This window comes from Musca autumnalis, unplaced genomic scaffold (genome assembly GCF_047663935.1).
Source record: "Musca autumnalis isolate F117 unplaced genomic scaffold, ASM4766393v1 scaffold_3, whole genome shotgun sequence".
Taxonomy (NCBI): domain Eukaryota; kingdom Metazoa; phylum Arthropoda; class Insecta; order Diptera; family Muscidae; genus Musca; species Musca autumnalis.
In genome coordinates, this window is record NW_027411866.1 from 177767850 (window position 1) to 177785508 (window position 17659).

At 39.8% G+C, this 17659-nt stretch overlaps 1 protein-coding gene across 28 annotated transcripts in view; it reads right to left on the reverse strand.

Moving 5' to 3' along the window:
* Positions 1-329: 329 nt before the first annotated feature.
* The window catches only part of Zdhhc8 (zinc finger DHHC-type containing 8), a 296396-nt gene continuing 279066 nt past the window's right edge, over positions 330-17659 (reverse strand). For 17 of the 28 annotated variants that reach the window (XR_012411645.1, XR_012411652.1, XM_073975899.1 and 14 more), the window contains 2 exons: positions 2713-2966; positions 330-2638 (listed from right to left, as the gene is read on the reverse strand). Coding sequence is in view for 15 of the 28 variants with exons in the window: in XM_073975899.1 (XP_073832000.1) it covers positions 1536-2638; positions 2713-2966 (1357 nt within the window). In the remaining 13 variants the exon portion in view is untranslated. The remainder of the gene's footprint in view (positions 2639-2712; positions 2967-17659) is intronic. The other 11 variants (XR_012411647.1, XR_012411649.1, XR_012411655.1 and 8 more) reach the window with 2 other exon arrangements.

Here is a 17659-nt window from a genome sequence, read left to right on the forward strand (position 1 = left end):
TTAATTCAGATCAAACGAAGAAGTGTGAGTCTAAGCATTTCTAATTTATTTTTTTTTTTTTCTGAAAAAACTCCTACTTGCTTAAAAAGATTTTGAGGATAAATTAAAAAAAAAAGAATGTGTGACACACATTTTTAATTAAGGAATGCTAATGGGTAATTTTTCGAATTCATGCAAACTGAATTTTTAAAATCGAAGTTTTTTTTTGCAATTTTGCATCCGCAACTGTAAAACTTATTGACATAATGTAGGGATATTTAAAACTTGTTTATTTTGAATCATGCAAAATCAATAAAATACAAGGAATATGTAATCCATATATATCCGTGTTGAACTTTATATCAAAAATTCCTCTAACAACAGCAATAACAAATTCACAATACCATCACTCATTTTTTCTCTAATGTGTTAAAATGAAAACAACATTTAACCCATGATAATAAATAAGTAAGGGGAGGATAATGCTTTGGTGGGGGGGACAACTAGGGTGTTGGTTAGTGTGTTTTTGTTTCTAATTTAGTTTGTTTTTTTCTTTTCTTTTAAGTAGAAGAGGATTAATAAGTATTTAAATACAATTTACTTTACTTTTTTTTACTTTCATATGATTGTATATTAGGGGGAGGTTTGCTTTAGTTTGTTGTTGTTTTGTTCTATAAATTAAAAAAAATTGCTATAATTTATTAAACTTAATAAAAAAACATTAAAAAAATAATATTTGTTTAAATATATATACAACAATTGTTTTTCTTTTGGGAGGTTAAATGGTTTTTTTAGTTGTAGTTTTTTTGTTTCGGTTTGTTTGTTTTCTCTGGAGAGCAGTATCGAAGCGACATAGTATAAGAACGAACAGTAGAAGGGAAGAGGGTGGGTGGGTGGAAGGCAGGGCAACAGGCAACAGATGAAGTCTTAATTCAGAAATATGGGTACTAAACCAGATTTACATGCACACACATAAATTTTGCCCATCTTTATTTCTTTTTTCTTAACCCCAAAAAGAGAGTAAAAACCAAAAAGAAAAAGGATGAATTTACTTGCTTATCCAATAGGAGATAGATGTGTGTGCGGGGGTACGTTTTGTGTTGTGGGGGAGACATTAAATTTCTTTCCATTGTTTTGTTTTAGAAAAAAGTGGAAAATTTTCTTTTGTTTGGTTGTCTTACACTATGGCTACTTGTACCATTTGTAGCGTTGACATTTACCACAGCCACAGAAGCATAGGCAGCCGGCTCCTCTGGTATGGATGTTGCTGCAGCAGCGGCAACACCAACGCCAACACCAACAATAACATTACCACCACTAACGCCGACACCACTGCCACTGTTTCCGCTACTACTGCTGCTACTCTCACTGGTGCTATTCATGTTGTTGATGATAAGTGGTTTTTTGGTCATTGGACCACCACCAGCCATAAAAGTTACACCGCCGCTGCCACTACCAATGCTATTGGAGGCCATTAATTTCTTATGGCCATAAACATTGTGCAACGACGTTGCCGAGGAGGCAGGTGGGGCTATAACGACCGGTACCAGCACGGGTTATACAGAAATTTCATAATTCATATCATAGACACTGGCACGGTCGGGTGTGGGCGTGGTGGTATTTGCCCTTGAGCCAATAATGTGTTGGGCAGCTCCGCCACCTTGGCCCGTCAAAATGGCACCATTGTTACGATTTTGTTGCTGCTGCTGTTGTTGTTGCTGATGTTGATGATGGTGTTGTTGTTGCTGTTGCTGCTGCTCAAGCGTTTGCATTTCCATAGAGTCTGTCATTTCGAGTGCTCTAACAAAGGACATGGGTCGGGTGGGAGTCTGTTTGCGTTTGATTTGAGGCGAAGGTTGTGTATTTGATGACATGCCACCGGGGGGAGGAGGATTGGGTGGAAAGACGGGGACTCCACCATGAATTTTGGGTTGATAGCTGGCTGCAGGACCGCCAGAACTGCTACTGCCGGTGCTGGCGCCGGACCCCAGTGCTTGACTATAGCTGGCCATGGGCTGTGGTTGGGATTGTGATGTTACGGTTGAAGTACCACCGCCATAGCGTAACATATAGGCTGGTGCGGAAGCTGTTGCTGAAGCCGAAGGCAATGTTGTGGGACTAGTTGGATTTGAACGATGGAATACACCTGCATGCGTTTGTTGTTGCTGCTGGAGTTGTTGTTGGAAGTCGTGCACCACACCGCCGCCACCGCCTGGCTGCATGCGAGAATGTGTCATAATCAAGGGATGACTCTGTTGGGCTCCACCCGTTACCGTTATGTATTGAGGCCCGCCTGTACTATGATGCTGCATGCTCGTTGGCATAGTGCCTGCACTGCTGCCAATACCTAAACCTACTCCTCCCGCCATTGATGAAGGCGGTGGCATCATCATACCACCACCACCTGTGCTATTTTGGAAACCTGGAGATTGATCTTTCCACATGTAGACTCCTCTCTGGGGACTACCGGCCAATTCCCGTATATTATCTACGGTATTATTGGAACGAGCATAGGCTAAATCACCCATGGTGGGTCCCATGGCACCACTGCTTTGACGCACCAATTCTCCTTCGGATAGAAAACGGCGTTGAGGACTGCCTCCATATGGCTGCTGGGCCAATGCAGCGGCATGTTGTTGTTGTTGAATGTTAATAGCCCCTGGAAAGATAGATAGGTAAATATTGACATAAATTCTATGATTGTTGCTGTTGGTTTTGCTTATGTTCACTAACCTTGTTGCTGTTGTTGCATTATGGCACGTTGTTGCTGCATTAGCATTTGTTGTTGCTGCTGTATCGTGGGTAATTGTGGATGTTGTGGTGGCAAACCCGCCGATGACGACCCACCAGGCCCCGGACCAACATTTGTTGTATATTCATAATAGGATTGTGTTGGATTTTGGGAATTTGCAAGTTGTTGTTGCTGCTGTTGATTCAAACCAATAAAATCCGGCCTTCTTGGTTGTGTGGGTGTGCCTGGATTTGATCTAAATTTCAAAATTTTAAAGAAATTTGATTATGTTTAACATTAGTTGAGTCAGTGGATAAGCTTAAACTAGAGGGGAAACAAGTTTTGATATTATTTTCTTGGGAATGGGACAATAGAAACAAAGCGTTTAATAGTAGTAAAAGTTAGGTTATGTTACGCCAGAAAAAAAAACAGTTTTGTTAATTCAATTTTTAAGCTTTAAGCAACAAATCAAGTTTTAATTAAATTTTGAAATGGATTAGTTCATTTTGTGATTATTTGCAGATATAATGAGAACAAAAGGAATGCAAAGAAGAAGCAGTGCAGACACAGAAAACTTTTTCAAAAGTATGAAGGGAAAAAAGAGTGAATTAAAAAATCGAAATGAAATCCAAATAATTACCAATCAATTAGAGTGGGTGGAAATGTTTGTTAGTTGGAATGGAATGTTGATATTGTGCGTAAAATGTGAATGATGTTTGTTGTAATGGATTCATGGTTACAGTTGCTGTCCATGTGATGGTGGTGGGATTGGTGGATGGTGATAGATTGATAATACATGTCATTTTGCATTACTACTTTACAGTGATAGTTGTCTTAAAGCGCTCTTACCTAAAAAAATTATTTCTCAATTACGACTAAACACTATTATATAAATAATAAAATAATAAAGATTTTATTGAACCTATGCTATGTTGAAAAATAAATATTATATTCTTATTTTTATACCCTCCACCATAGGATGGGGGTATATTAAGTTTGTCACGTGCAATTCTACATCGATATAGCCATGTCCGTCTGTGGAAATCACTCTAGCGTCCGAACGGATTGACGTAGGTGGATGAAATTTTGTGAAAATCTATTATATGTACGTAGGACTTTTGGTATTGAAAGCGGGCTATGTAGGTCCACGCTTTCGTATAGCCCCCATACAAAATGACGCGTGACGCGTCGTCGTTTTAAGGAATTTTTAAGATATTTGTCCCATTTTACCACCGAATTGGTTGTAATTTGGTATTTTGTGTCTCCAGAGACTAAAAAACATTCCTACCAAAGTTGATTTATATAGGACCACGTTTTGGTATTACCCCCATATAACGCCCCATATAAAGTACGCTTCATTTTAACATATTTTGAATGTATTAGTCCCATTTGACAACAGAATCGGTTGTAACTTTGTATTTTGCATTTCCAGAGGCTAAGAAACATTTCTACCATAAAATGTTTATATAGGTCCACGTTTTGATATAGCCCCCATAGGACGATATCTCCCGATTTTCGGTATTTTGAAGGTTTTAGCGTCATTATCACACCGAGATGGCTGTAATTTGGTATTTAGTCTTCGTTTGGGGTATACAACTTTCCTCCAGAAATTCGTAGGTATAGGTCCACGCCATCATATAGCCCCCATAGAACAGTACCTTTCGATTTTCGGTATTTTGAAGCTTGTGGTCACATTAATCCACCGAAATGGCTGAAATTTGTGGTGGAGGGTATAAAAAGTTCGGGCCGACCGAACTTAACGCTTTTCCTACTTGTTTTAGATAAAATGGTATGAGGTTCGAATATGGACGCAAGCAACGTTTAGGGATATACCTTAGATCGTTAAAATTTTTTTCAACGGTTTGGCTTTGTAGCCTCTATTATTATTGGAATTTTTTTCGGTGGCAAATCCATATTTCCTGAGATAATTGCTCGATTTCGTCGAAACTTTGCACATCGTAAAATATAGTCCATAAGTACATAAATTGCAACACCCTCCGGGTACCTCCCTCACAAAAGTTCAAAATATTCACATAATTGCAGTTTCAGTTTCGATGAGTATTGTCTAATTTCCATCGAACCAGGCATTAATGTTTTTTTGCAAGTTCTTGCTCATACTGACCCAAAAAGCTCTACAAATTCTACGTTAATCAACTAAAAAGGACACTAAAACTATCTAAAGGTGTACTGATAAACCGGGAGTATCTGCGGAGAGACAAAGAGACCATAATAACTACAATAACGTGAACTACACGGCCCCAAGATGACCACCAGGCATCATGTCGCTGATGGAGTCCATGATCCCGCGTTATATAAAGCCACTGAGTGTCATTCCAAAAAATATAAAAAGCGAAAGCTTCTGGAGATGTTAAATATTATAGCTTCAAATTTCTTTTGTTCATAGATTCATAATGAAATTTGATTTGGAACATTTCTTCTTTTGACACAATCCCCAAAAAGTGAAATAATTTAGAAGATTTTGACTCAGTATGAAATAAATTTTAATTAAGAGTCTAAAAGTTTAACAAATCTAATTTTGTAACGTTATTTTCTTAACAAAGTATTTTACTTTGATATTTAGTTTGTTCTGGGACTTATAGTGAAATTTTGTGTAGAATATTTCTTCTTTTAACACATTTTGTCTAGAACTAAATCTCATGTTACTTTCATGCATCAACTCGAAAAAAGAACAAAATAAATTTATTCAAAAATATTTGGGTGTTTTGTTGACAAACTTGAAGTATACATTTTCTTGATATATATTGTAAATACATATTTCATTTATTCGTCGACACATATTGAAATTTGGTGAAGAATATTTTTGTCTTTGACGTCTTCTATATAGAATGAAGTTTTGTGGGACAAAACTTAATAAACTCAGATAAAGTACAACATTAACCTTAAAATGTGATTTTACTTTTGGCGGATCCCTGGCGTTTAGGTACGATTTAGAGTTTTGATGTATTCGGGAACCTATAGTAAAATTTTATGACAAATAATTTTGTAGAATATTTTGATCTGATACGATCAATTTTAAAGGAGTTTTTAAACGTTTTTGAAAAAAGGGACCAAAAAGACCCGTTTAGTGACTCGTATGAGGTTTAATTCTTTCCATAAAAAGATACCCCGCATTGTTGTCAGTAATATTGCCAAAGGCACGTTATACCTAAAATGCAAAGATTCCAAGGAATCTGATGTCGAATATTACAAAACCTGTAGAAATGGGTGCCACCGTGGTGCAATGGTATGCACGCCCGCCTTGCACGCAGAAGGTCGGGGGTTCGATTCCCCGGCCAGGCAACATCGAACATTTTTCAACGGTGGCAAAATACCCCTCAGTAATGTTGGCGACATTTCCTGAGTATTTCAGCCTTGAAAAACTTCTCCATAAGTGGTGTCTTAAGACACGCCGTTCGGACTCGGCGATAAACAGTAGGTCCCATATCATTGAGCTAAATATGAATCGGGGTGCACTCATTGATATGAGAGAAGTCTCCCTTGTCCCGTATGGGATGTTGTGGAACAATGTTTTTTTTTTGTTTTGTAGAAATGGGCGGAACTTGTCACGCCTATTTAGGTTATTTCCCGACGTAAACTTTTAAAACGCCGATACACGTGTCTTCTTTTTTCGGTCCTCTTTCATAATCTGGCCGAATTATCTTGTAATTATTTGTTGTGTTACTGTCAACCACTCCACGCTGTTTAGGACATCAAACAGACTACCCTCCGGACAAGGTTGAAACGTTGGATAATTAATTACATGTGTGGACGCTAGTCGTATGTGGAGTTCAGATGACAATGTCGAAGTCCCGTAGAGTGAAACAGGTAGTTCCCCAGTATGGGGAATATGATATCTCTGAAAGTGTTTCACCCACTCCAGACGTTATTGCCATCGTAACGTATAGGGATGATTGCACGATCTTGGCGTTGGATATCTTCCTTAATGTCAGTTCTGAAAGGCTAAATACTCATTCGAACGATCTTACAACCTTTGGAAGCCAGTAGTACATGGAGTTCAGGAACAAGAAGTCCAAGCCCCGAATAGTGAGACAGGGAGTTCCCCAAGGTTGGGAGATATCCGTCAAACTGTTTAACTTCTAACTTTTCTGCATTCCACCGCAGTCCAGTAGTGGAACTCTGTAACCCATTTTTCGAGTTACCGACAAAAATCGTTAAAATTAAAATGCTTATAATTTCGCTAATTAACGAAAATTGTCCGTAAGTTAACAACCAAAATTAAAGTTGTCGAAAAGTCCTACCGATAGCAAGAGTGTTGTAAACTTTTATTGGTGGTACGTGTCAGTGAAAATGTTGCCTTTTAATTTTACCGATTTTTGTCGGCAACTTAAAAATGAGTTACAGAATCCCATTACAGATGTCGTTGAGTTTGGTCGTATGCGGATGATTTTACGATCTTCACTAATGTAATTTTTATACCCTCAGCATTTATGCTAACGAGGGTATATACACTTTCATAAGGGCAAAATGTGCCTCATCGAAATAATGGTTTTAGACCCCAAGTATGTTTGGACGAAATGTGTTTCAGACAATTTGGAGTCGATTTAGCAATGTCCGTCCGTCTGTCTGTCTGGCTGGCTGGAGCGCACGATAACTCTCGAACGGATGAAACGATTCGATTCAAATTTTGGCTTTCGTAATATTTTGCCCAAACTTAGTTTAAGTTCGAAGATGGGCCATATCGGTCCACTCCTTCCGGTACCTCCCCCACAAAAGTTCGAAAATGTTCGGAAAATTTGTGCGCTCGATAACTCTTGAACGGAGTAACCGATTTGGTCCATACTTTGCCCATCGTAAAATGTGTACCAGACTTAGATAATGTTTCAATATAAACTCAATCGATCCACTACTTCGGGTACCTCCCTCACAAAATTTCGGAAAAGTTCAGTTTAGGGTCATCTCTCGAATCGCTCTGATTTTTGTTTTAGCAACTTGTATTCACTGTCCTTCATACGACGGTGCAAGTTTCATCAGGGGCAAGTCCATACTTCCTGAGAAAATAGCCTGAAAGGTGCAAAAAAAACCCCTATGACACCGGGTGAGATGATTGGAGCGCAAGATAACTCTCGAACGGATCTGCCGATTCGGTCCAAAATTTGGCCTTAGTAATATGTTGTCCAAACATAGTTTAAGTTTGAAGATAAGGCAAATCGGTCCACTCCTTCAGGTACCTCCCCCACAAAAGTTCAAAAATGTTCGGAAAATTTGTTCATACGGTAACTCTTGAAGGGAGTGGCCGAATTGGTCCATACATTACACATCCTAATATATCTACTAGATATAGATCAGGTTCAAATATGGACTATATTTGTCCACTCCATCTGGTACCTTCCACACAAAATTTCGGATAAGTTCACTTTAAGACCTGCTATCGAATCACTTTGATTTTTTTTTGTTGATTTTTGTTTTTTCAGGGGCAAGTCCATACTTCTTGAGCAAACATCCAGAAGGGTTTAAAAACCCCCTATGGCACCATATGTGGCGGTCGGAGAGCACGATAACCGATTTGGTCCAACATTTTGTCTTCGTCAAATTATATCCAAACTTAGTTTTTTCATGAGGTAATACCGGTCCACAACTTCCGGCAATTCTCCCCAATATTTAAAAAATTTCACTAAAATGCTAGGACGATATTACTTGAATGGGGCAACCAATTTGGTCCAAACTTTGGATCTCCTAATATTTTGTCAAAATTTAGTTTAACTTCTAAAATGGCCCATATCGGTCCTCCCTAAGGGTACCTCCCCCACTTAAGTTCAACATTTTGTCTTAGTTCAGTTAATTCCTAATCCACATTTTTGTCGGCAAGTTCAAATGTCCAAAAAGGACCACAAAATTCTGAAGAGACCTTAAATACATTCGATCTGTCCGTAGGCGAAAGTTTCACTTCACATTGGCTGAGGGTATATATCTGTCGGCAAATCCGGCTGACACTTTTTTACTTGTTAAAATGATGAACTCCTTCTTTGAACAAATTTACCATTCCGTGCGAGGAATATACAAATATCCACCACTTAGTGTCTACGGTACCTTTGTTCACCACATGGACTGCGTATATTGACACAGAGTTGAATATCCTGGTCAGTGGTTACAGAATTACGACAACTAATTGTCCCTAGACTCTGGGTGTAGTAGCTATCTGGGGCAAATTGAGATGTAGAAACAAGGTCTTCACGTCCTCAGTCGGCAGCATTTGGGTTGCAGTCAAAAAACACTTTGTTGACTAAATATAATGCGATAAGATGGCCTGTGGTAAGCTATGCGGCGTCAATGTGGTCCGCGAACATAAGTGCAATGTGATGGAACAACATCTAAACTTCTCAGAACGCCGTCCTGAGAACTGCAACAGGGTGCTTTCTCATGTCTTCAGCAGGTTGTCTGCACTAGTAGACGGAAATACTTCCAGTGCGGAAACATAATGCCATGCTCTTGTTGCAGTATTTGTTCTGATGATACCGTGAGAGTCATCGTAATCACCGTATGGTGTGTAGCACTTCCCCAACAAAGCATGTCTGGAGGGAACTTCATGATCTAAAAAGAGAGGTTCAACGTTACAAGAAAGAACCCCTAGATCAACTAACATATCAAACAGGTTTAAATAGCATTCACACAAATGCCGTCGCAAATGCCATAAACAACTATCGCGTGAATGCGGTACTCGGAAAACATCCCCGGTGTATATCGCAACTGAGGAGCGTCAGCTGCCACGAAAAACCAGTCTGGCTAAAGTACGTTTTGGTTGTTGCAGAGTCTAAAGGATTGATGAAACCGTGCAAACATCTGCCCAGCATGCGGTACAGATTCGCACAACACCCTGCTCCTGCCAAACCTACTAACTCAGCTAACTCCAGTAGCTTTGTGTTTACAACCAATCGAAGTCACACTCCAAGACCTTGAGATAGAGAATAACAAAAACAAATACACTTCTTGGAGGATTTCTATGAGAAACGCTAGGATATTTTATAAGATTCAACACTATAAAAAAGTCTATTGGTTTATAAGGGAGAAGCTTTTAAGAGGAAGTCCACTCTTTTTGATAAGGAAAGACCAAGTGGTCTTCTGTTCTGATTTTCCATAAAGAAGATTTTGTTCTCAAGATTAGATCAGTACCCGTGGTCTATTTGTAGACAGGTCCGTCTTGCGCTCAGAAGGTCTGCGGTTCAATGTCTGGCCAGAACATCAAGATTATCAGCGGTGATAAAACCCCTCAGCGTAATGTTGGCTTACATTTCCTGAGTATTTCAGTCATGAAAAACATATCTACAAGCAGAAGCAGTCGCATAGGGCCTGGTTAATGTGGAACACGTATATGCTGTTAAAACAACAACACATACGTGAATGGAACCGAACTATGTGAGCGAAGTTCTTAGAAAGATTTCCGGGCCAGTCGGCGACTTTATTAATCATATCGAGTTAAAACGATTGCGTTGGCCATTTCATGTCATGGGAATGAATATTGATGCCCCTATTAACAAGTAAAAAGATGGACAGACGGACCGACGGACACACATAGCCACATCGACTCAGCTTCAAGACATTCATCTTGCTTTTGATATACCTCTTAAAGAAACAGAGTTATTGGCTTTGAAACAAGTAAAAAAGTGTCAGTCGGCTTGGCCGACAGAGATATACCCTCAGCCTCAGACCTATAGAAAATAAGTAACTCACAATACTTCCACAATACGATATACAACGTTTTTTATAAAATCGGTTTCTTCCTTCGAGGCTAATCTTACCTATTACCCAGTTTATTTGGTGCCGAAGGTTTTTTAGAGCTTTTGGACCATTATCGCAAAAAGGAGACTTGTCCTCGAAAAAACATGTAACGCCGTAATGGGGAAAGCGAATACAATTTGTTACAACAAAATCAAAGGGATTCATTTGGATCGATTCGGCTGATCCATTCGCGAGTTCTCGTGCGCTCCAGCCTCTACACATGGTGCCATAGGGTTTTTATAGCTTTGGGACCATTTTCCAGGAAGTATGGACTTGGGTGACGTAGGGGATGGAAGATACCAAGGAACGGTCCTGACTGGTTATAACATGGCAAAGTCCAGGATTTATCTTGGTCCCTCTTTCATCTCAAGTGGACACTGACCTCCCCGTGGTGTCACCTGGGGAACTGCCTTTAACACCCGTTAAAGGTAGTGAGCTAACATGTGCCGCGCGTTCACCCATAAGAACGTTAAAAACTTGGTTTTGGGCGTCGGGCTAGTAACCCTCCCCTAGAAAAAAAACAGCCTACTATGAAAAAACGAAAGAAAAGAAAAACAAACCCCTCTAAAGTTGACGAACCCCGTAAACGTTTTAAGGACCATGATCTGCGAATCTGCACCTGGAATGTTCGCACTCTTTATAGAGAAGGTGCAGTCTTCGCATTGGCAGACGTACTTGAAAAGTACAAGGCCGATATTACTGCCATACAGGAAATACGATGGATTGGGAAAGGCGTCACAACAACACCTAAAGGTGACGCAATTTATTATAGCTGCCATGACGTAAAGCATGAGTTTGGTTGCGGATTCGTAGTTAGTCGGATACTAAAACATCTGGTATCCAGCTTCACCCCAGTGAATGAAAGACTTGCTGCAATTCGAATAAAAGCTCAATTCTTCAACATCAGCTTTATTTGCGCTCATGCTCCCACTGAAGAAAAGGACGAACAGACCAAACATATATTTTACGAGCGCTTAGAAGAAACATATGACCGTTGCCCTGCCCATGATATTAAAATCATTCTAGGCGATTTTAATGCCAAAATTGGAAAGGAGAATATCTTTGGCCCAACAGTCGGGAAATTCAGTCTTCACAGTGAAACATCTGACAATGGTATGAGGCTGATAGACTTTGCAACTTGAAGAAACATTGTAGTTAGCAGTACCAGATTTAATCATCTCGATATTCATAAGGACACCTGGTTGTCTCCAGATCAAAGAACAAGTAATCAAATTCGGACCACTACCTTGTTGCAGCAAAGGTATGTACCCGTCTAAACGTTGCAAATAAAGCACGAACAGACACAACGCGAAAGTTGGACATCGATAGTCTGCAAACACAACAGATAGTCACAGCATATTCCACTAAACTAGCCCAATTGCTTTACGCGAGCACTCCTTGTCCCGATAACATAACAACACAATGGCAAAAATATTGCCCGCTCCATGCAAACAGCCGCAAAATCCATACTTGGATTCCAGAGACCTCCACAAAGGAATTCATGGTATGACCAGGAGTGTCGTGCTGCTACCGAAGAGAAAAATGCGGCATATAGAGCTACTTTACAATCAGTAGCAACGCGTAGCGCACGAGAGAGATATCGGGAGAAAAGGAGAGAAGAGAAACGTCTTTTCCGCAAGAAAAAGAGAGAAATGGAAAAGCGGGAGTGTGAAAAAATCGAGATGTACAGGAGCCAGAATGAAGTCCGAAAATTCTACCAAAGAGTGAAACATCAAACAGATGGCTTTGGTACAGGCACATCCTCCTGTAGAGACCAGCACGGTAATCTGGTAACAGATACAGATAGTGTGCTAAGGATATGGAAAGAGCATTTTTCCAAACTGTTGGTATCCAATAGTAGCGAAGACGATGATACCACAGATCCAATCCCAGAAGATGGTATAGAATGTATACCACCCGGCCAAGATGAGGTAAAAACAGCAATCAACCGGCTGAAGAATAATAAAGCTGCAGGAGCCGATGGCTTACCAGCCGAGCTGTTTAAAACCGGAGGCGACGCGCTGATAAGGTGTATGCATCAGCTAGTTAGCACCATCTGGCAGGAAGAACGCGTACCCGACGATTGGAACCTGAGCATCCTATGTCCCGTCCACAAGAAAGGAGATAAGACTGTATGCTCCAACTACAGGGACATAAGTCTTCTCCCTATAGCCTATAAGATAGTGTCAGGGATATTGTGCGAACGACTAAAGCCAATGGTCAACGAAATAATTGGACCTTACCAATGTGGCTTTAGACCTGGCAAGTCCACAATTGACCAGATATTTACCCTGCGGCAAATCCTAGAGAAGACCCAAGAGATGCAGATCGACACATTTCACCTTTTTGTCGATTATAAAGCAGCATTCGACAGTCCCCTCCGATCAAAGGTATTCCATGCAATGTCTGAATTTGGTATCCCCGCAAAGCTCATCCGGCTTTGCAAGATGACTTTAACTGATACTAGGTCCTCAGTTAAAATTGGAAAGAACCTCTCCGAAGAATTTTGTACCAAAAGAGGTTTCAGACAAGGAGACAGCCTTTCGTGTGACCTATTCAACAGTTTGCTGGAAAAGGTAATACGAGATGCAAATGTCAAAAGAAATGGCACAATTTACACCAATAGCCACATGTTACTTGCCTATGCTGATGACATAGACATCATGGGACGATCAGTAAAGGAAGTAACTGATATCTTTAGGAAGATCGAAGCAGAATCTGCGAAAGTGGGTCTGGCGGTAAACGGCGAAAAGACCAAATTGATGGTGTCGACGCGCAAAGCGTCCATAGAGCTCGGACCAACTGTGGAAGTTGGTACCTACAAATTTGAGGTAGTTAAAGACTTCGTCTACCTCGGCACTGCCATAAACACAACAAACAACATCAGTTGTGAAATAAGAAGAAGAATTGTATTGGCTAACAGATGCTACTTTGGCTTAAGTAAGCAGTTTGAAAACAAAGCCACATCTCGTCAAACAAAAATAACGCTTTACAAAACACTGATACTACCCGTGCTGATGTATGGTCCCGAAGCCTGGGTACTTGCGAAAACAGATAAGGCAGTGCTTGGTGTGTTTGAGAGAAAAATTCTTCGAAAGATCTACGGGCCAATCTGCGTTGACGGTGAATATCGACGTCGCATGATCCACGAGCTGTATCTGCTATACAACGACATCAATATAGTTAAACGTATTGAGATGCAACGATTGCGTTGGCTAGGCCATATCATAAGAATGAGCGATGATGAACCCGCTAAAAAGGCGTATAAATACGAACCATTTGGCGGTGCACGCAGAATTGGCAGGCAAAAGAATAGATGGCGCAAACAAGTGTATGAAGAGCAACAAATATAGAGAATTGGAGATCTTTTCTTAGTTCGGCCTATAGAACAAATGTTCTGTAATGGGCCAGCTAAGTAAATAAGTAAGTAACCACCTTTGGACGCCAAACGTACGTGGAATTCAGGTACAAGAAGTCGAAGCCCCGTGTAGTGAGACAGGGAGTTCCCCAAGGTTGGGAGATATCCGTCAAACTGCTTAACCTCTAACTTTTCTGCATTCCACCCCGTCCAGTAGTGGAATTCTGTAACCCATTTTTCGTGTTACCGACAAAAATCGGTAAATTTAAAAAGCTTATAATTTCGGTAATTAACGAAAATTGTCCGTAAGTAAACAACCAAAAATAAAGTGGTCGCTATGTCCTCCCGATAGCAAGAGTGTTGTAAACTTTTATTGGTACGTGTCATTGAAAATATTGCCTTTTTACCGATTTTTGTCAGTAACTCAAAAAATTAGTTACAGAATCCCATTACAGATATCGTAGATTTAGGTCGTATGCGGATGATTTTACGATCTTCACTAAAGAAATTTTTAAAATGCTGAACTACTTTTTGGAACAATTTTACCACCTAATTCCGTGCGTGGAATATGCAAATATCCACCACTTAGTGTACGGTACCTCTGCTCACCACATGGACTGCGTATATTGACACAAAGTTGAATATCCTGGTCAATGGTTACAGAATTCCAACAACTAATTGTCCCTAGATTCTGGGTGTAACAGCTTTCTGGGGCAAATTGAGATGTAGGAAAAAGGTCCTCACGTCCTCAGTCGGCAGCATTTGGGTTGCAGGCAAAAAACACCTTGTTGACTAAATATAACGCGATAAATTGTTCTGTGGTAAGCTATGCGGCGTCAATGTGGTCCGCGAACATAAATGAAATGTGATGGAACAACATTTAAGGCAGCCTTAGACAGCCCTCTACTCCCAAAGGTATTCTAAACCATGTCTGAATTTGGAATCCCCGCAAAGCTCATTCGACTTTGTAAGATGACTTTAACTGATACTAGGTCCTCAGTTAAAATAGGAAAGAACCTCTCCGAGCAGTTCAGTGCCAAAAGGCAGGCCAAGGCTTCGATGGAGCAAACAAGTGAAAAAGAGATGGAAAGACGCAGTATTCCAAAAAGCTATCCAACGAACTGAGAGAAATCGAGATTTTTTCTTAGTTCGGCCTATGGAACAAATGTTCTGTAATGGGTCAGCTAAGTAAGTAAGAATGCCGTCTTGAGAACTGCAACATTGCTTTCTCATGTCTTCAGCAATCTGTCTGCACTAGTAGACGGAAATTCTTCCAGTGCGGAAACATAATGGCATGTTCTCGTTGCAGTATTTGTTCTGATGTTACCGTGAGAGTCATCGTAATCACCGTATGGTGTATAAGACTTCCCCAACCAAGCAGGTCAGCATGCGGTACATGTTCGCACAACACCCTGCACCTGCCAAACCTGCTCAACTAACTCCAGTAGCTTTTTGGTTACAACCAATCGAAGCCATATTCCAAGACCTTGAGACAACTACACTTCTTGCAGAATTTCAATGAGAAACGCTAGTATATGTTATAAGATTCAACACTATGTTGTTGTTTTTGTAGCAATGCAAATGTGTTCGTCGTGTATTATTTCAGTTATCAGGTTCCTCTGTATCCAGATTTAAGAATTCTGCAACCTGGACTGGTTGCGTCATAAGGAATCAGGAGACAGGTGAGTGGGGTTAGCTGGGCAGCTAAACAAATGCAGTGTATCGTGTGGTCCCAATCTACATGCTGGGCAGGTGTTGGGTATCGTGACATCAAATCGGGCCCAATACAAATTGAGGCGGCTGCATCGTCCGGATCTTAACTGGGCTAAAACCACTCGTGTTTGCCTTCGCAGCTGGAGTTCTTCTGCTGCGATGAATGGGGGGTGGTCTCCAAGTACGGCATTCACAGTGTATCTCTGTACTGCCTGCGCAACCATGTCAGTGGTCTAGAGGTTCTCTTTTATACCTTTGGACCTCTCTCTCCACAGGTGTCATGAGGAGGCATCCTGTTGCAGTCCTCAGGGCAGCATTCTGGCAGGTTTGAATCTTCTTCCACTGCGTAGTGCTAACGTTTGCAGACCACGCTGGCGCCGCATAGCTTACCACAGACCGGCCTATTGCATTGTAGGTGGTCAACAAGGTTTCTTTGTCAGTTCCCCAAGTGCTACCGGCCAGCGACTTGAGCACCCTGTTCCTTATGTGTTTGTGTTCGTGTATTCAACACTATGGAAAAGTCCATTGGTTTATAAGAGAGAAGCTTTTATGAGGAAGTCAACTGTTTTTGATAAGGGACGCCAAGTGGTCTTTTATTAGAAACCTTACTTTTTCTTTTGAAGGGTTACTGATTTTCCATAAAGAACATTTTGTTCTCAATATTAGATCAGTAACCGTGGTGCAGTGGTAAACTGGTCCGTCTTGCTCTGAGAAGGTCTTCAATCCCTGGCCAGAACATAAACATTATCGGCGGTGGCAAATCCCCTCAGCGTAATGTTGGCTTACATTTCCTGAGTATTTCAGCCATGAAAAACATCTCTCCTTGACCTGGAGATAGGGCCTGATTAAGATGGAAAACGAACATATAAACATATCATATGCTGTTAAAACAACAACAAATACATGAAATTGTTACTACCCGTTTTAATGAATGGAACCGAAATATGTGAGCGAAAATTCTTGGAAAGTCGAAGGTCACATTAGAGTGGTTTCATTGTAACTTTTAGGAGTTCTTAGATCGAGTTCCCCACTACAGCATCTTTATCATAATACACTACTTTGAAACTCGACCTAGGAACCATAGGTTTTATGAAATTGTTTTAATTAAACCAATCGAGTGTGACCAAGGGCAAAGATTTTCGGGCCAGTCGGCGACATAATTAAACATATCGAGTTAGAAAGTTTAAGTTGGCTATTTCAAGGGAATAAATATTGATGTCCCTATTACAAAAATAACCTCTTGGAGCTGTACGGAAGGCGATAATAAAACCAAGAATCGATGGATTGAAGGAATAAGTGACAAAAGATATCGGAAAGCATGGCGTTCAAAGTTTTAAAGAGAAAAGAAAGTATCAGAGATTTTGGTAATCTATTCTCATTTCGATTTATGGCCCAATTGTTCTATATCGGTCCTCCTATGTAATTACTATAAAATCGACAATAATATGATTTCAAATAATTTTTCTAAGTTTATTGAATTAAAAAACATAAATCCGATTATTAACAATGAGAGTAATTTGGAAATTAAATTAAAAAAACTAAAATAATGATACAAAAAATGATAAAATATAAATAACCAAGAAACAATAACTAATTACATATTGCCAACAGTTATGTCAACCAATTCATTGCATACTTTTAGGTAACTATTATAACTAGACTATATCTAGAAGCTTTAAACTAGCTTATTATTATAGATATGGATATTTCAATAACCCTTGATTTGGTCTTAAATATTATTAATATTATTAACATATTAGTACAAAGTATAGAAACGAATGAGAGGAGTGGAGTAGAAGATGATGATACCAAAATGTTTACCAAAATTTTGCCCATATGTATGCCAAACAAATTACAAGAACTAAGGAGTATAATGATTATTTCGTAAAGAATGTTAAACAAATTCTGAGTTATCAAATCTTTCCAAAGATGGATCTAAAAATTTTAATTAATTAATTATTATTCAGGTTAAACGATTCGGCTTTAAAGATATCTAAGGCTATGTTAGTTGATATTTTCTACTGGGGGTGGAGGCAAAAGGACCTAAACCATTGTGGAATGGTACACTTTTTAAAGAAATATAGTACTTTCTTCCGAATCCCACTACTCTGATTTAAGGAATACTGACACAGTTTAAGCTTAAA